The sequence below is a fragment of the Anoplopoma fimbria genome, chromosome 20 (genome assembly GCF_027596085.1).
Source record: "Anoplopoma fimbria isolate UVic2021 breed Golden Eagle Sablefish chromosome 20, Afim_UVic_2022, whole genome shotgun sequence".
Classification (NCBI taxonomy): Eukaryota; Metazoa; Chordata; class Actinopteri; order Perciformes; family Anoplopomatidae; genus Anoplopoma; species Anoplopoma fimbria.
Genome location: NC_072468.1, coordinates 13,367,589 through 13,388,103, shown reverse-complemented (window position 1 = coordinate 13,388,103; position 20,515 = coordinate 13,367,589). Strand labels below are relative to the sequence as shown.

The 20,515-nt window shown below is 40.0% G+C and overlaps 1 protein-coding gene across 1 annotated transcript in view; it reads left to right on the top strand.

Moving 5' to 3' along the window:
- The window catches only part of ascc3 (activating signal cointegrator 1 complex subunit 3), a 141,740-nt gene that overhangs the window by 53,043 nt on the left and 68,182 nt on the right, over nucleotides 1-20,515 (top strand). Inside the window, exons 9-11 of the mRNA XM_054621123.1 lie at nucleotides 1,593-1,796; nucleotides 4,838-4,978; nucleotides 18,354-18,518. Coding sequence (XP_054477098.1) covers nucleotides 1,593-1,796; nucleotides 4,838-4,978; nucleotides 18,354-18,518 — 510 coding nt within the window. The remainder of the gene's footprint in view (nucleotides 1-1,592; nucleotides 1,797-4,837; nucleotides 4,979-18,353; nucleotides 18,519-20,515) is intronic.

Sequence of the window (20,515 nt, the reverse complement as noted above, 5' to 3'; positions counted from 1 at the left end):
ATCGTGATCATGAATTTAGCTTCTTACAATGAAATGAACATGATTGACTGTGATATTGATCTTTAAGATGAACCTGCTGCATATCAAATCACTAGATCCTAAACTAACAGCCAGCCACCAGGGGGCGATCACCACGTTTAGCTTCACTTAAAGGAGCTGTGATGCCAAATGATGCAAAGATTTGTACATTAGCAGGAATGAAGCAAACATGGAGGTGAACGCAGTGCTCTCCAAAATCGATGATCGTGATAAATGATTGCGATATCAATATTGATCGAAATAATCGTGATTATCATTTTGTCTGTAATCGTGCGGCCCTAGTTCACAGCACGCTACGATAATGATTAATAAAATGTTAAAATGTTCTCTATAACGGTATGCAAACACAACATTCAAAGTTGGCCCCTCCTCCCCGGCTGTGCAACACCAGAAGCCACGCCCCCTGACTGCTGTTAGGGTGCATATTCACTCTTGTCTCTGAATAAGCTTGTAGTCTTGGCGTTTCGCTCCACTATCATCACGTTTTTTGGGGCCGTGCCATTTTTGTAGCTTCCTCTTGGAGGCGGTCTGTCAGCTGGTCCCTACGTTTTTTTATGAGGTTGACACCCAGAAATTTCCAAAACGCAGAACAAAGAAAATCCAGTCAGAGGGCATCTCTTTTCAGATACAGACACTGCCACACACTTTTAGCTGGTCATACATGATGGTTGACAGCACCGTTCTTGTGTTAGTCTTTACATTGGGGTGATTTTGGCTCAGTGGTAGAGCAGGGTCGTCCTCCAATCAGAGGATCGGCAGTTTGATCCCCGGCTCCTCAAGTCCTTGTCGATGTGTCCTTGGGCAAGACACTCAATCCCAAATTTCTCCTGAAGGCTGTTCCATCAGTGTATAAATGGGTATGAATGCTAGATAGAGTCCTGATGTGCAGGTGGCCCCATGCATGGTAGCCCCTGTCATCAGTGTATGAATGGGTGAATGATGACATTTTGAGAGGTCCTTTGGTTTGAAGGACGACCCTGCTCTACCACTGAGCCACAGTCGCCCTAAAAGTAGTTGTCAGTTAGTTAGATGCAGTCCTAAATGTACAACACAGTAACAAGTATATTAGGAATAATCATGACATAAATTAAATACAGATCATTATCTAGCTTTTTCTGTTTTTGAAAAGCTGATTTTCCAACCATCAAATTTATTCAGAACAAAGAAAATAAAAGCAAAACATGCTTATTACTTTTCATCATTATCAAATGGGGGGCAAATCTTGACCAATAATTCGGAAAGTATTGTCAATTTTCATGAGGAAGTGTAAGGGAGCTGATTCATCTTTTAAGCAAAGTTACATAAAAACAAATTCATTTAATTATCTATCAAAAAAGAAAAAACTTATTTCCATCTATATAAATGAAATACATGAAAAAAACATGTTTTGTTTTTTTTCTGTTTCTATTTTTATTTAAGTTTGCCCTATAAATTGTCCATCAAAAATAAAACCAAGATATATTACATAAAACCTTGATTATTGATTCCAAGTCTTTTTATGATGTTTAAATTGCAATGATGCCTTAACTCTTCTTCATCCTGTGTTTGCTCAGATCGCTCAGCTGGTGTTCAAGGGGATGAAGCGTCTGAACAGGATCCAGTCCCTGGTCTTTGAGACGGCCTACAACACCAACGAAAACCTTCTCATTTGCGCTCCAACTGGTGCCGGTAAGACCAACATTGCCATGCTGACGGTCCTTCATGAGATCCACCAGCACCTGCAGCCGGGGGGCGTCATCAAGAAGGATGAATTCAAGGTCTGATGCTGACAAACACAAACATACAAACAAGGGATCCAGAATACAGTGGATATAACAGTGCTTATTTGTAGGAAGTCTTTTACCCTGACTGACCGTAATATGTCTGTCTGGCTGTCAGACCATTTTCTGTGTAATGTCTAAGAATGTCTGCAATAATTGCTTAATATTTCCAGTGTTACTCCACCCCCGAGTCTCTCAACACGCCTCATGGAGATTAAGCATGCTCCTTGCTGGGACTCACACACCCCATGCAGAGATTTAGATCTGATCCATGGAGCTTTGGATGCTGGCTTTTCAGGCAGCATTTAAACAGGAGCTTTCTGATACTTCAGAGTCAAGGAGAGCTGGATTTACTTGATTACGTTTCCTCAGAGAGGCTTGGTGTTCTACTGATTTGTATGGCGTGTTTTGTCATTTAACCTCAGTGGTGTTCTTCGCCAATAGCTTCAAACTCAAGGCTGTCAGTCACGCAGTAGAACATGGGAATAAGAGCAGCTGCGGAAATTCAACATTAATGAATCAATGGTACGGAAGTGGAGGAAGTTTGACTCTTTAGTTATATATTATCTACAGTTAGTAGTATCCTAAGGAGATCCTCGGAATCTGGATTGTGGCAAATTCAGGCATTTCACTGGATCGGTATTGGCTTTATAAAACGTGATCCATGATGATAAATGGTCCTGATTTGTTAGACTTACACCAGCTTTCAAAAATGTCTCTTAAAACACTAGAACTTCTAAAAACTGTGAAACACAAATCTAAACAGTTCAAATGTCCCAATACAAAGGCAAACACCAGTTGTTTAGAAACTATTTCATACACACTAAACATGACTTTGAAAATGTAAGATTGTATCTCTTAATTTGACTCTTAGTCCTTTCATTTCCTTTAAAATCTCTGAACTATTTGTGACTTTTAATATCTCATGACATGCTGGGAAATAAAATACCCCGACCATTTTCTCACTGATGATTTGAATGGTGACAGAGTTATCGATCGGCAATGTTGTGAACTATACGCTCAGGCCAATATGTTGCTTTTAGTTAAGTATGTGTTCTGTCAATGTAAAATGTTTGTTATTTGGAGATTTCAGCTCACCCTTGGCTACAGATCATGGTGTGTAGCTACAGTGGAGCATCTTAACAATGACGCAATGAGGTTTTGTTTTTTCAGGTTCCCAGATGGCTGAGTGCCAGTTAACTGTGTGTTGTCTCTGTTGTTCCTACATGTGAGGTACTTCTGAGACATCCGATGTACTGAGTCAGAGAAAAGCATCATAGAGGCTTGAACCAGCCCAGGAAGAGCTGCTACCGGTCCTCATCCTGGCTCATAAAAACACAGGAGAGATAGCCTACTGACCTACACTACTGAATTCGACTGTTTGTTACAGTTACCCCAGCTGTTCAAAGATCTTGTACGTTGTGATCAATGAACAGTGAGGGCATCATAATCAGTAGACGGTCACCTGTACAGAGAAAAAAGTTACTTTTATCTTCAGGAAAACTGAGAACAGCAAACGCTCAATAAATGAAAGAAGGTCAAATGACGATATAGCATACCCTGACTGCTGCAGGAGCTTATAGGTGTTATGGTTCTGACCAATCAGGAACATGTACCAATATAAGTCTGGTTCTCGGAACTCATCCCTAGTTTAAATACATAACATGACAACATGCAAGTCAGCACAGAGTTCTGAAATCTACCTGTAACTTTGTGTCGGTTTGAACATCATTGTGCAGGAGCACCACACATGTTCAGTGTGAGCTTTATAGGATGGTATGAAGGAAGCTGTCTTCTTCCACAATACGTCAACCCCTCCACTCCTCTCTACAGATGTTTTACAAAACACCACAAAACAATACTAAAATATGTCATAGCAAACCATCAAAGGATAGTTGTGTTGTATGCTATTTATTCATAAAGCCTCTGATAAAGTGATTTAAAATGTCAAGTATATTCTCCCTAATTTAGCAAACCTCAAAGTTAAAGTTCAGAAAATAACATCCTTAGAGTAGATTTGATTTATTAAGAATTTAACACTCAAGAATTGAGTTAATCCTCATCTGGACTGTGTGTCATCATGTTTTGCTGTATGTAAAATACATGACATTGCCAGCCCGCCTTTAACCAGTAAGTAGAGCTGCAATAAAGCAGCAGAGACAGAAATCTGTACATTTAATAATATAACTGTTCCAACATTGGCAGATTATTTCATCCCAACAGATTGAGAAACTAGGTTCAGACGTAGAGCTGTTCAGTTGTCAAAGTAAATGCTTAACTGACTTTAAAGTGTGCAATGTGCAGCTGTAATGTGGAGGGAAAAAAAGGTACTCAATATTAAAGGACCAAATTAAAAGCCACAAAATCCTGATTAGAAAGCCTGACCTAGAGTATCTCCATTTCCCCCTCCCTACCTCCATGACTACCCTCAGTCCTTCCTTTGGTTGCACTTAATGTTCCTCGGGTTTTCATTACACAGACAGTTTTCATCGTGAGCGTGGTTCACAAGTTTATCTTGAGTACTTGTTCCTGTACAATAAAAGATGAAAGTGGACACAATTAAATACAGCAAGGATTGGTAAAAAATAATCTTAAATATATGCACAAAAAGTCAGCTATTGGCAGCTCGGTCTAAAAATATTGGTATGTCGTCATAAAACCACCGTGTCAAATCCTAACACACACTCAGATAAATAATTCAGACATCCAAAAGGCCTTGTTCTCTTTCATGAAGGCTTACAGACACACACACATCCGCTCACACACAGTCCCAGCTAGTGACAATTTTCATAGATCACTATTAAACTATACCCATCCAAGTGGCTGGTATCATATTTCTCAATAAATTGTGATTTGTGCTGGTTGCCAGGGAACAAATGATCCCACCTCTGTTTGCTCATTTATCACCACGGTGTCCTTCCAGTCGTCGCTCTCCTGCAAACCCCCCCCCCCATCCCCCCCCATCTTCTACCGTCCTGACTCTACCCTGATCTGTTCTCTGGCCTGCAGTATTTATCTGTGTGTCCCTCTCCCTGTAGATCATATATGTGGCTCCTATGAAGGCCTTGGCAGCTGAGATGACTAATTACTTCAGTAAGCGATTGGAGCCACTGGGCATCGCTGTTAAAGAACTCACTGGAGACATGCAGCTAACCAAAGGAGAGATCCTACGAACACAGGTACGTACGCACACACAGACACACAAACACATACTCTGAGTTCTATCATGTCTCTAAAAAATAGTTCAAGCCAAGGGTACAAAAAGCACTCCCTGCTCCAGGTTCCCTCTGCTCCACACACATGTTCTCTAGCACCCCCATGTGGTTTCGATTGTGACATTTATTGGGGCAAATTCCATCAAGTATTCTCCAAAAATGCATCTGTCACAATTCTGCCAATTACTTGTCACAAGTGTAATTTAACCAGATGTCTTATTTATTAGTTATCAATTGTGGAGCTGTGGATTTACAGTTTACAAGAGCCTGCTATAAACACTCTGCTGTTCCTGTTCTGGCTTCATGAGTGAAAGAAAAGTCAATTTTATTTATTTTGCCTAATATCACAAATCATACAATTTGCCTGAAGGGGCTTTACTATCTGTGGAGCATATAACACTGTCTGTACTTAGACCCTCAAGTTTTGTTGAGGAAAAATCTACTGAAAAATGAAAGAAACCTCAGGAAGAGCAACTGTGTCTACAGAATAGACCAATGTTATACAATTACAGTATGGACCACCAGGATGACCAAAGTATAGATAGATTGTAAACTTAAGTGAAGAACATGGATCTGCGAGGACATCAAGTGTCACCCAGGGTTCAACCAAACAGACAGGCCGTGAACCACATGACCTCCTCTTCACCATGGAAACCTGGAAAGAGAATAGATTACACCAACACACAAGAGCAAAGCTCAAGCACATCATTCTTGGTTCCTTTTCCAACAACGCTGTGGTATGGAGTCCCAGCAAAAGGGATTTGGCCAACGAGCCGTGTATGGTAGTGTGCCAAAACAGAACTTTGCAGTCTGCTGTTCAGTTGGAGGACATCTTGTATTGTTCAAACTGCGTGGAGATTTTCTGGTGCACTTAAAAAATGAAAGAAAAAAGGTTTAAATCCCATATCAAACAAAGAAGAGGGGCACAAGCAAGGCTACTGAAGTAAGCTCATGCTACACCTCCACTCCCTCTGACTAGGCCATTGTCTTTTCATCACCCCCTTCTACCAATGACAAACACTGCTGTGATGAGCTGCCTCAGTCCTTCTGTATATCCTGCAAATAGGTTAATAACACACTAAACAAAGTATCACTGGTACTTAACACCTACTAATCCAATATACTTCTCAGCAAGTCCTCAGACTACATTGATGCCCCACCTTTATTAGAATACATACGCTCTAACGCTGCATCTCATGAATTAATGTTAATATGGCTGCACAATTTATCTTAGTTTAGTGTTTATAACCTGGTGGCTGAAATTATAAAATGGTAGAACTGGAGCCTGAACTGCATCACAAAAAGAAAAATAGAAACTGGAAAAGATGGAAGCTGAACTGTAATACTATCAAAGCTGGAGTGAAAGGTCTGTAAAGATATCGTCTTGCAACCTGCTAGATGTTTTGTAGAACAAAGCTGCCCTGTGTGCTAAACCAGGTGGAATTCAACTCTTCCTAAATCGATTCCTAAATAATTCAAAGTCCAGATAAAGAAAGTATAAAAGAGGGAACACATCTCCACCAGGCTAAGGTAAAGTTACAAGCACACACTGTTTCTCACAATTTCTTTCCTATAGATTAGGAAAAATATATTGCTAGCTGACCAAAAGAGTTCCTTCTCTGGCTGTGGTGAGGTTCTCTAGTTAGTGATAGGATGTACAGTGTGGCTGTGATAACGGATGACTCAGTGTCACCGAACCAGGCTTCACTGACTTGTGTGTATTTGCTGTTGAACATTCACTTAATTATTATTTTTGTTTTAATAACAAACAAATAGCAAATGTCACTTGCATCACAACCACAGATATAACTAAGGCCATGTTACATTTGTACATAATATCTTGGATATATGGTATTTTCATTGATTGGATTCATTCATTAATTTGTACATTTTTGATAAGGATCCCTAAGATTTGGTTATTAAAGAATGGTGACCGACATATATAGTGTGTGTGTGTGGAACATTTTATGAATTTGTCTTGAGTCTTTATGATGGACAAATGATGTAATGGTGAATCTTTGGCCTGTCTGAACTACAATTTCTTGATACTTATCGGCAGACATGCATGCAGATTCTGATATATTTTTTATTAGCTAAAATTGATCTATGAGTCAGGCTCTGCTACATATTAACATGTTGGTTGCAGAATATATCAATTATTCACTTGTCATTGAAAACAATAATGACCCTATATTCTATTATTTTTGATTTTAGATTATCCACAGTATGCATGTTAACCCTCGATTAAGTGATTGGGGAGCTCTGTGGTCTTGTTCATAATATTCAGAAGGTAAGGAAAGAAGCCAGTGCTCCTTCACTTTGTGACAGGATAACAGCAAAGTGGGGGCCAAAGCCTGTCCCTGAGTCAGTGTGAGTGATGAATGAACACCGTTGGTTGGCCGGTGCTTTTGAATGAGCAGTGAAGAGTGCAGAGAAGACATTAGCAGTAGCATCTTGTGTTAGTAAATGTACATTGTAGGTTTTAGCTTGTCCATGAACAAATGTTGCAGCTCCTCAACACCCAAGTAAAGTTCAAAGTAAAGCAAACCAAAACCTTTCCACTGTGTGTTGGCATGAAACTGAAATTGTACAATAACACTTTAAATGAGTAATCACATTATAGACACGGCTGCTGACTCTCCCCGTGGAAGTTTGCATATTGACCAAACACATTTAGATTTCAACCTTGTCTTGTTCTACATTTTGTAGAACCACAAATTTATTTATTTATCAGTCAAGGTTCCATGTTCAAGGCAGCACTTTTGTCTACACTTAGTAGTAGTTACCATGGTGACAGTATAGTAAAGATGAAATCTAGTTGTCTGAGACTGTCTGTAGTGGTAATGCTTGTATCAGAATTAGAAAGAGGAGATGAGCAGAGGCTAGAGGGAACAACTTGGCTTTTACGGGGGTTTTTTTTAGATTTGAAACGTGGAAGGTCCAATTTCTACACGTCACAGCACCTTTGAAAATCTTGCTCTCAAGTTTTTTTTTTGAGTTGCGACTCAAATCCCAAATCAATTGAAACAAGCTTTTCGATTTCAACCTATTTTTTTCTCTCCACCCTTGCCCACTTGTGTGCGTCTGAAGAACAGAAAAACGCACAAAGACGACACAGTGTTTGCAACCCGAGTTCATTTGCAACACTGACCACAGTTGTTACACATTAAATATTAGCTCATAACGATCCTGTTGGAATTGACTTTTTTGGCTCAGGTACCTAAGACTTTGATGAAGCTCTGAGAAAGCTATTGACCATCATTTTATCCTACATCCAGGGCCTTGTGAAGAGTAGACAAAGTGCAGCTTTGAATGAAATTCGAAATGTGCGATCTTAAAGATCAAAGCATATTTTAATGGTGCATGTCGGCTGAAATAAGCCCAATTAAATGCAGATTCTTTCGGTGCTGTACTCTTCTGTGCCTTATCCTCTCCTCTACTAGTGTCCGAAACCTGCTCTCCTTAACAACAGCTGCACTCTACAGTGAGATCATTTATCTGCATGTGAGAGAGTTGCAAATTGTTGAAACTGAGTTGGGGGCATTGTGAGTGACTCACACCTAGATTGACAAAATACGTGACAAAGTTATCTCTCCACTTTCTTTGTCGTCAGCCTATAGCAGTGTACAGTGGGTACGGAAAGTATTCAGACCCCTTTAAATTTTTCACCCTTTGTAGTTTATTTTGACTTCATCCCACATACACCGTCCTGCTGCCACAAAGACTCAATAGAGCACCAAATGTGGATTAATCCGCAGCTGAAAATAGTCCCCAATATATGCACTGTTTCCTCCTGAGTAATTATTGCTAAGAACTACAGCAACCAGCTGTTTTTGGTACTGAAAAACTAAACTTGATATGAATAAGCCATTTTTGTAGGCCTGATTGGTTCTCCTGTGGGAACCAGTTGGGTCAGGATATTTTGACAATAACACCACCCTAACCATTATAGCAATCAGCTCTTAAAGCATGGTGCTGCAGCCAACTTAGTAAATAGACAGGGAAACTCCAGGATAAATTACTGTCTAAATGAGAAATTAACTTATAAAACATTATTGAACTATAATGTAAACTGCTTATTATATACGGGCAATTATCCTACATAAACTATTCCATTATGTGGGCCAATACAGTTTTAGTAATGTCCAACCACTCTATAACAATGTAACCATTTTGTTGAGGAGGTAAAATTAAATTATGTTATTCAGTTGTTGAAATCAATTTGCCAGTCAACAAGTTTTATTTCTGTTCAGTGTCAGGTAATGACGTACTGAGCAGCAGATGAAGTACATCTTTTGTGTTCTTGAGGGTTTTTTTCTGATGGAACATGTGAATTCACATTAAGATAACTTAGAGACAGGGTCATGTTGGACTGTTGCATCTGGGATTGATTAAATATGAGATGTGTTCTACAGGTTTCCATCTCCTTTATGAAATAACGTCAAATTCCAGTGTCTTGTTGCCACCTGCTGATTAGAGTGAAGGGGGTTAGCCCTGAAGCCAGCAACACCTTCTGCTAAAGATCGCTTAAGGTGGACCAACTGTCCCCCCCCCCCCACAGAAAAATAGAAACTAAAACTAACCTGGCAAGTTTCCCTTACCCCTGCATGCCAAAGTTCCCTTCCCTGTTGTAGGAGGTGGATGGATTAATTACATTGAGGCCACAGAAAGGGGATGAAAGCTGCGGGTTGAGCACATATTTAGCGAGAGAACCTGGCTCGTCCAGCTCAGAGGTGCATCCAGCCTGGAAGACTGAACTATCAGACTGACAAGGTTTGGGAAACATGCATGTCTCTTAAATCCAAAATAGTTGGATTTGAGAGATTGCACAGCTTAGAGCTAAAGTTTATAAGCCTTGTGGGACTTGTGAATAGAGAAAAGGAAAGGTTGGGGTTTTGTGTGTGGGTGTGTGTGGGGGGGGTTCATTTCTATGAAATGAGGCCAATTCCAGCTAATCGGAAGGTGTATTAAAGTTGCATTTCTATCAGGTCATGTGAAGAGATTTCACAAAGGGAATGATTAGTCAGATTCACTGCAGCTCTGCAGCACTCCTCTATCTCTCTCACTTAAACCTCTCCACTTTCTGTCTCTCATCTGTCCATTTTGCCTGTTAGTGTCAGTACATTTACACAAAGTGGTTGAGTGAAAGGGGGCTGTCCACATTTAACAGGCCGGAGTGATGCCACACACCGTAACCTTGGTTGTCTTCTGCCTCTCCTCAAAGTCCTCTCCACTTCTTTCATCATGCCCTTTTGATGTGCCTGGTATGGGGGGGTTCTGGCCTCACTTCAACCTCTTTTAAAGTATATGAAGAAGAGAAGGAAGCCTTGAAGCATCAGGAGTCGTGGCATTAAGAGCTCATCTCTTGTTAGGCTGACACGTTTGTCCTTCAGGCCTTCATCGAGGTCATCACACAACACTTAATAGCAATCACATATACACAGTGACGAACATCTACCAATGGGGTATTCACACACACAAACACTTTTCTTTTCCAACAAGAGAAATTGGTGTTAAAAAAGTGTAACCATTAAGTTGTCTCATTTGTAATTTAAAAAAATTTGCGTTTCAGCTGTAAAAAAACAAAAAAAGAAATGTGATTTAACAGGGATGCGAATCTCTTCTGCCATGAAAACAATGTGGGTGTTGCTTATTTTACTAGGTTACTATTACCAGTTTGTGGGCAATTTGTTCAGCAGTCGATGGCCAGGAAAATGGAAGAGCACCTGTAACTTTTTGGATTGAGTCTTTATGGTAATCTTACTGCTTCCCACAATTAGGGGTGTGGGATATGATGATAGAGAGATGGATAGTTTCACGCTACATTTCACATTCTATCAGTTCCAGTTGTACGGCATTCATCGGAGCAGCGACGCTGCTAAATGGTTAGCGTTGTTACTATGTAAAATATATCCTGCGATAAGTGCAATAAACTCCTTATCTCTACTTTGAGCAGCCAGGGTTGGTGAGGATTGAGGATTATAGATTGAACTCCCCGAGGCATAACCACTGTTTAGGCTCTACATACATGGAGTGGAGGAGAGACAGGTTATGTGAAGAAAACTGTGTGCGTACTGGGTAAAAAAACAGGCTCAGTATTGAACAAAATGCTAATGTTGTGTTGTTGTGTTTTTGGCTGAGCTACCCAAAGAATATTCAGTGAAAAACTGTTCCTCATTCAAGTTTGGTGGAAGTGGTTTCATGTTTCATGTAGAGTGAGTACTTGCCGCTCTTACTTTAAAGAATGGCCTTTGAAATCTTTCATTGCTTGTGGGCAACCGGTGATCTGGTAACTTAAAAGACCCTTTGGACATGTGTGCTCTGATTAGTTTGGTACGCAATCAACACACCAGTCTTAATTTAGTTTGAATGAAAACTAAACACATGGCATTTAGTGCTGGTGTTCTTCACTGTTATGGAAGAAGGAAAGTACCGGGCCAACCGGCTTTAATAGTAACATCTTTTCTTTTTAGATAAAGTTGTTTTGTGGTGGATCTCATTACGTCTGTAAAGTAACTGAGGAATTATAAAATACACTTTAAAGTTTGAATCATGAGAAGGTAATAAGGTGAGGTGATTGGTAATGTAGCAGGGCTCTACTTTTTAAAGTAGGGGATTAGTTTGGTTGTACTGTTCAGTTTCGTTCAAAATAGTCTTGTAGGCTGTGGCTCCTGGAAAAAAAAATGTGATATGATGGTTTTGCCATATCGCCTACCCCTACCTGCAATGTTGTTAAGTGCTGCTAACCAACCCCATTAACCAAGTGGTAGGTATTGGATTAAAGGATTTTCAGTTTGGTAATGTTAAAATAATTAACACTAAGGGGGGCTTGAGGGGGGGTTACCAATAACACCCTTCTCTGCATATAGATCCTTTAACTTTAACTTTTGTCATAAAATTGTTGATTATGCGTTGTGAGAGGCAGATGGTCCGCCCACCCAGAGCCTGGTTGTTCTCCATCTTTCTGCCTGTTAAAAGGGAGTTTGTCCTTGCCGCTGTTGACAAGTGCTCACTCATTGAGGTAATTGTTGGTTGGGTCTCTGTACATATCATAAAGAGTATGGCCTTGACCTGCTCTATATGAAAAATGCTTGGAGATAAGTTCTGTTGTGATTATGCACTTTTATGTGAGTTATTTCTGTAAGTCGATTTACAACAACCTGATCAGCTGTGTTGATCTTATCCATGCTTATTTTTTTCTCTCTGACTTTTCTGGCTCTGGCGCAGGAAGGTAATGTCCAGTTCTTAATCCCACCTACACAGCTCTGATTGGCTCAGTTGTTTTTCTAAACAAGGAACGTTATCACTAGACCCCTTTTGATTAAAAAAAAAAATCAGAGATGTGTGCAGTGATTCAGAGACCTTGAACCAGGGTAGCAGATCGTGCAGTGATTGGCAAAATCCACAAGAACTCCTAGTTGAATCCTTTTTTTTTTTTTTTTTGAAAATACAGGCGAGCTCTCACTAATTAGGAAAATGGTTGTATTCTTGCAGTGACTAGATCTTTGATTATTTGAAGGATACATCATATTTAAATAATGTGTTTTGTAGAATGTTTGTTTAAACCCAGCAGAAACAGGAGGCCGGTCTGTTCAGCAGCCATTTATTTTAGTAGTCAAAATAAAAGGGTTAATGTGCCATCAGTTTATCTGAATAGGCCACTATGGACCTACAGTACCTCTCTATTAAATGATTTTACTTTCCCCATCTTGTCATAATGCCAGACACCGACCATTGACCAGCAGAAAAGAGCAGTTGTCGTTGTATTTACATATTGTCTCATATTGATGTAATTGTTAGTTGTATTCCCGGAGGACTGAACATAAGGACTCACCCACACACAGTGCTGCATTGGGAAGGTTTTCATTACAGTTTTGACTCGACAAGCCGTTAGTTGTTCACATATCGCAATCTAGTAAATGTCTTTCTCGTTCGTCCCTACTCCATCTTCCTCCCACCTGCCTCTTCCTCCCACATTCTCCTCTCTCCATGGCTGCGATAGTTACCATGGAAACAGAAAGGGTTTGGAAGGATGGTGCCATGTGGATGCCAGTGTGCGGGTGGGTGCCATCCTTGGACTTCCAGGCCCTCTTCCTTCACTGTCCAGAGAGGAAATATCAGTTAATGACATCCAAGAAGGTGCTGCCTCGCAGCCAGACGGTTTCCTGTAAAGGGAGAGCGAGAGGATCGTGAGCGTCGTGTTTTTTTGTAAAGAATTTGAATTAGCTGCTGAGGTGTTTCAGCCAATTGTGTCCTCGTAACACTGAGAAGAAGAACGAAACAGTTTAAAAGCAAAACCGATGAGAGGCATGTCAAAAACAGCCATTACCTGAATGTCAGGCCGTATTGAGACCAGCACTTACTGTAGAGATCCACCTGCTGAAAGTGAGCGCAGTCCGTCGTGGCCAAGCTCATCACTCCCACTACACTCATTAAATGAACATAAAAAGGTGAATTTTTTGCCATCTATGGGAGTGTTAACTTTTATTTTTATGTTTTAAAAGCCACCACTTAAATATGCAGAGTCCAGCAGGTGTGCTAAGGAAAGAGAAGGGAATTGTGCTCTCAAATGACTAATTTATGCTCTTGAATTATTTAATTTTTGCTCTCAAACCAAATATTGAGCAAACAAATTAACAGAATGAAGCAGAAAGTGTGTCCCAGTATCTCCGTCCAAAGTCCAATCAAAAGTGCATTGAATCCAAGTACCATCCAAATTCATGGCCCTGACAGCTGGACCAGTGAAGTCCAGTGCTCTGACTGACTTCACAACATCAGACCTATCACAATATATGTAGGACCAGATCCAAGAGGGCCTTGTCCTCAGGCTCTGATGGACTGAGCGTTCTTTCCTCACACAGTGACTCTACGTGGCATGCTCTCTCTTTTCCCTCATGAGCCTGAAGCTTGTAGGCGTGTTGAGCACTTAATTAACATTCTCAGCTCTGACTTGGCAGTAGTTTCTCCTGTTACCACTGCACTGATGCACGATGACGTAAATCCTTCTATCTAGAGCGATGCGTTTCCACTCATCTTCATTTATTAGAAGTAAAGTCCTGGTAGCTCATTAAAGCATTCTTAGACTTCAACCATCAGCTTTCTCTCCATTTAGTTTGACTTAGTCAGAAACCACTTCTGTTTCACAAGGGAATCTGATATTTGTGTAAAGTTGCATAAACAAGCTTTCTCAACTCTACCACGTCACACCGCTGGGCAATGAATTTGACTTTTGAGCGGTTCGAGGACAATTTGTCTTTGAAGTTTTGTTTACATATTCAACTACAAAATACACTCTCTTTCATTAAGGACATTCAGGTTCAGATTCTGATCAACTATATTGTCCCACACAGTGAAATACGTTTGTCCAATGCTCCAGACATGAGGACAATATAAAGCCCACAGTAAAAACAATCAAAACAATAGCATAACATGCACAACATACTCCTTGAGACGAGACGGGCTAACTACTAAGAAAAACATTACTATACTTTATACAATAGGATCTTTAAAATGTCCCTTTACAGCTGCAGTAACACATGCAGATTTGTCGAAAAGTGATTCATGGATGTGATGGATTATCTATCTCATGCAATTTTCACGTCTCTGGAGGGAGTTTTTATTGATAGTGAAATTAACCAGATCAAAAGTTAGAAATAAGTCAAATAAATATTTTGGCATGTTTTTAAAAATTTCATAAAAACTTTATTCAAACATTAAGTATCCAGGTTTCCACTATGCCTGACGCTCTTCAGTTCAGCGATGAATTACTGAAAAGAGCAGGTTTTACAGGCTATTATGCTGTCTTTCAGTACGGGTTAATAAACCAGTTATTTGATTAAATTGACACCTTCAGGTAATGGCTGTTTTTGACATGATTGAAGATTTACAATCTTAAATGAAATGCTAAGAATCAGCAGATTTCGATGATTGATTTCACTCCTGCTGCGATTGAAGGATAAATTGGCTAAATAACACCATTCAGCCAAACAATGGCGTGCTTTCTCTGGACCTCCTTTTGTGTATTTGTGAGGCAATTAAGAAGGCACATTGGCCTGTGCTCCATTTGCCAGAGCCTCCATTTAGATTAACCAGTAGTTCCAATTAGGAGCAGACGCTTCCTTTTCTGTGAGTACGCCAGCCTCTAATGGCTGGATAGATTGATTTAAATGCAAACTAGAGAGGATTTAATGAACTGCTTTTACAGAAAAGGGTTTAATTGGAATTTGCACACACACAGACAGGTTGCCAAACAGTTCACACACCATTAATTATGCATTGTAGTGTTTTTTTCTTAAAAAGACAGAGTAAAATTTCACTAGAATTATAGGCACTATGCAGAGTGCGGAGACGTTTTTTGTTGGCATTTGATACAGATGAAATGTGTTGATACTGTTGAATATAATTAGTCTAAGAGGGATCCCAACATAAAAGCAAATTGACAGAATCACTCAGAACACCACAGAATGAAATATAATGATTCCTGTGGATGTAGTGGATCATAGACTGACATTGACATACATCTGGTAAACACTGTAGAACTAATGCAACCCAGCACACAGAACGTGAGCGATGTTGCACGCCTGTTATTATGGAGCTATGATTTAGGTGCTTCTATCTGCATTGTAATGAGCGGAGCTACGGGCAATTGGGCATTGATGAGCCATGACTCTGAGAGCATTCTGGAGGGATTGTGGTTGTGTTGCTCTGGGTTTTACACTGTGTGTCATCCACTTAAGTGAGCAGGGAATGGTGGGGAAAATTTATATCAGCAATGATCTCTCAAGCAATCTCAATATTTTGGGTGAAAATAAACCTCTTTAGAACCAAACTTTATTAGGTGATTCAGGAAAAAAAAAGTTAGGTGACATACAAGAGACAGATAATTAAAAGTGGTTAAAATCCGAGCAGCTGAGGCCGATATATATCCATATTTCAGTCCCGAGTTTGGTTAGAAGGCAGGGTTCCCATGCATCCTGGAAAACCTGGAAAACAGTTGACCAATTTTCCAGTCATTGAAAACACTTGGATAATAAGAGAAAAAGTGAAATCTCCTGGAGAATTTTGAAATCTTGTGTTGTCCTGGAAAATGATTTCAACAATTTTTTCCTATTTTCCTTTGGCTGAGAATGAACTGATAGTCGATTTATCTATCAGAGCACCTCTAAACAGATAACACTGCCAACAGATGGAGCTAAGTTATGTTCAGCATCAATTCATCCTTCAAATGGTAGTTTATGGACCTGATTATTTTCAATAGGCTATTTTGTGGAACACAAACCCCTTGCTTTCTCCCAACATGTTTTAAACGGTTGAATGATGTTAGATTTGTAAGCATGTTTGGATCAGTTGCTAAAGTTGAAGTGCTAGCTGTCTTGTTTTGCCTGCAAATGATTAAGGTTTGTGATTCAACTCTGGCTGGGAGCAACAGTCAGATGTGTGTTTGAGAGAGAGGTGGATAATAAAGAATAGCAAGCCAGGGTCAAAACAATTACTGGGAGCCCAAGTAATTGGGCTGCTAAATATAAGCTTTCTTTACTTTTTTTCTTAGCTATGTAGCATTGTCTCTGCATACACAATAATACATTGTAAAATGGGCCAAAACTTCTAGCTAGCTCACAATGAAGTGAAGTGTTGTCCATCTGCAAGTGTGTTTGCATTTTATAATCCGTTTCATTCAGCTCATACTTTCTACATATGTAATTGATGATTTCATAATTACGTTATAGCCATAGACTGCACTTCTTTTAAATCACACTTCCATAGAGAGGAACATATTAGTGCATGGTGTGATCCCTGTCCGTCAAAGCTGCTAGATCATCTGGAAAATGATTCTTTGAAAAGAGTTTGAACCCTGAAAGCATAGGGTGACTATTTTTCCAGCCTGTATAAATATCTGCATAACCACAAATACATTGAAAGTGTTATTTGTGTTTGTATGATTCCCCTTGTACTGTTTATCACAAAGAAAACCCTTCTTAAAGCAAACTCAGTGCAAGAGATGAGATTCTTAATCCTCGTTTGTGCCTAAATGCATTCTTAAATTCAGTTGAAGTAGATATGAGTCTTCAGCCCTCGGAGTAAGACAAATCAAGTTTTAAGAAATCAGCTCTAATTAGAACAAAATGTCCTCTTTGTGTTAATACGCCTCCTCTGCAGGTCAACTGCACACCAATGGCTCACATTGGTTTCAATTCATGACAGTTACTAAACAGATGTAGAGAGAAACTAAGACAGAATACTTCAGGGATCCACAAAACTCTGCAGAATGCAGACCTTTTTTAATGGCTCTTTCCTTTCCTCTCTCCTCTCTCTTTCCTGTCTCTGAGAGGTTCATATTGGATTTGACCTGCTACTTGACATGCACAAGCTTATTAATAGGACAAATTAAGACCATGTGACAATCAAGGAGAATTGATGTGTTTCCTTTTAGTTGGATCCTTTCTTCCTAATATATGCTCACATCTTTCAAGCCGCGTTACAGATTGAAAAGCTGAAAGATGTGAGTTGATCTAGTCATACATTAGTGAAAGACTTGAACTCAGGTAGTTGAGGCAGAGTTGGAAAATAATCCAGATGAATTGAGACATATTCATGAGGTTTTACTTGTATAATAGCAACATATTGATGGCAGAGTAGCTGCTGTGAGATTGCTGATGATGTGTGCAGATACAGTGCTCACAAGCAGCACTGAACAGCTGTGGACAGGCTGCAGACACACTGCCCTTCCTTTGGGAGGATGGGAAAGGCCTCAATGCTCGTCTTCATTACATAACATTAATGTCTTTTGAGCTTATGTGATGAACTGTCCCCATATGTCATTTTATTATTTAAAAAATGATGACAAATTAGATGAAACAATAACTGAGGTTTCTGACTTTCAGCTCGACCTCTAAGAAAGGTCACATCTGTACTGAGGGATAGACTCCACTTGTTATTGGGGGTCTTTTTTTTTTTTTTTAAATGGATACTTATTGGTGGGTCATTTAATGTGGATGTGTCCCAACGTAGACAAACAGCGTGTATTTTTAAGCAAACTTCATCAAGGCATATATAGTTTTGGGCATAGTCCATACCTGCCGATGTGGTTGTGACTTTACATTAAATAAGAGACAGCATTGAGTTCCAGAGACGTAACACAAGGACAAAAAAGCTTACTATAACAAATGAATGGGGATTCACTGGCTGTTCCTATCTCCTGCCTACTCATTGTTGTTGTTTTTGTTGCTGTTGTAAATTATCTGTTCTTTTATTTAATCCCTAACTTTTTGTAGTGAATTGTATTAAGCTGCTGTTAGAAAACCAAGACCCTTTTTTCTCATGTGTCCATGTGGGTTTCCAGATGTTGGTGACGACTCCAGAGAAGTGGGATGTCGTGACCAGGAAGAGTGTTGGAGATGTGGCTCTCTCCCAGATTGTGCGTCTCCTAATCTTGGATGAAGTTCATCTCCTCCATGAAGACCGAGGACCAGTACTGGAGAGCCTGGTGGCCCGGACCATCAGACAGGTTAGTCCTGCTCCCTCTCTGCCTCGGAATTGGGGAATGTGTTCCTCACCTCTGCTCCCTCTGTCCTCTCTTGAAACAGTTTGAACATGTGTAAAACTGTCACTAAAGACTGCAAACATCTTTGAAGGTATTTAGAAACTGTAATAAATGTCATGTCTGATTAGGACCCAGGGCTGGGCATTGTTTATTGGTTCTTGTATACAGGCCTACAACAGGTGACTGTGGCTCAGTGGAGAGCAGGGTTGTCCTCCTATCAGAGGGTTGGCGGTTTGACGTGTCCATGGGCCCCCCAAATTGCTCCAGCAGGCTGTTCCTGCCGTGTATGAATGTGTATGACGTATGATGCATGTTAGCTAGTGTCCTGATGGGCAGGTGGCAACTTAGTAGCCCCTGTCATCAGTGTATGAATGGGTGTGAATGGGTGAATGATGACATGTAGTAAAAGTGCTTTGAGTGTTTGGAGGACTAGAAAAGGGCTGTACATGTACCAGTCCATTTACCATTAACAAAATACCTCAGTCTTTCCAAATTATTGGAACTATGGATCTAAAACTTAGAGCCAAATAGAAACAAGACAACGATAAATGACAGTGCTGTCAGACTTTGAAAATAAACAGAATATAAAATGCAATACTTACTTTTGGTACTTCACAGTTCTCAATACTCAGTACTACATATTCATCCATGAGTACTCAGGAAATATTGAGGTTAAATACCTATCTCCACTTGGACTAATGTGCTGAAAATGCTTCTTCTCTCCTTTCAGTAAAGTCCTGCCAAGCTGCACTTTTTATTCACTCTCTGTGACAAACAACATTCCAAGCTCAACAAGCAGACAGAGAGAAAGAGGCTCACAGACAGCACTGCACTTCTCATCATCATCTCCCTATTGCGTTTACTCTTCCTACATTATCCACAAATGTCCTCAGAGCTCTCTGTTAAACACCCGACTGAAGGCTGGAAAATGAGACACAAAGGGAGAGAAGAGACGGGGGAGTCAGAGTTGAGGGAGGCACACTGTGTGTGTGTGTGTGTGTGTGTGTGTGTGTGTGTGTGTGTGTGTGTGTGTGTGTGTGTGTGTGTGTGTGTGTGTGTGTGTGTGTGTGTGTGTGTGTGTGTGTGTGTGTGTGTGTGTGTGTGTGAGTTTAACGAGGCAGGGGAGAGCGAGCAATTAGTGTGACTATGGAGTTATTCAGTATGTTCAGGTATATGCAGCTCTCTACTTCAAAGAGTTGGTTGTATTAGTTCCGGGGACTATATGTATTATATTCATAAGTGAGTGTTGAGTCCCAATAACATATCCTCATGCTACCACCAAGTGGAAATATGTTGATGTTGATGAGGTCTTCGTTCACAAGTTCTATACTTCAGTAAAAAGGTCAAGTTCTTGTACTTTGGGTGTTTCCATTTTTCTTTTACCTTCTACTTAACTACATTTCTTAGGAATATATTGTCATTTTGAATCCGCTAAATCGGTTTTAGTCTATGTTAATTTTAATTTACTCGTGAGAGAACAGGGGCTTACCTCCATGTAGATACCAACATTTCATCATCCGCTGTGGAAAAACTCACTATTGCTGCTTTGTTGGACAACCTAACCCTGTTGTGTCTGGGTTCATAACATCATCCGGAGGCCCTTTGTCAGTTTCCCCGAGCTGATTTCACTGAATCTAGGGAGCCACATGTTGGCTGGTTTACTGCAGCGGTCTGACCCCAGATAGGCAGATGCTGCTTTGATTTCATTGCAGTAAACGCATGAAAAGGATGCAGAAATGACAAAGTTTGACTTCATGATTTGTCAGGTCTGTCTTCAAGACAACAAGCAACAACTTTTGACATTTTGATATACATTTATTTGTGTAAAAAGAGGCTTTCTAGATTTATAATCGACATGAGTTACGACATTAGATAGTTTATTTTTATTTTTTTATAGTAATTCAATAAAAGAGAGTTTTACAATGTCTCCCCTGAATTATAGTGTTTAATATTCAGTGGGG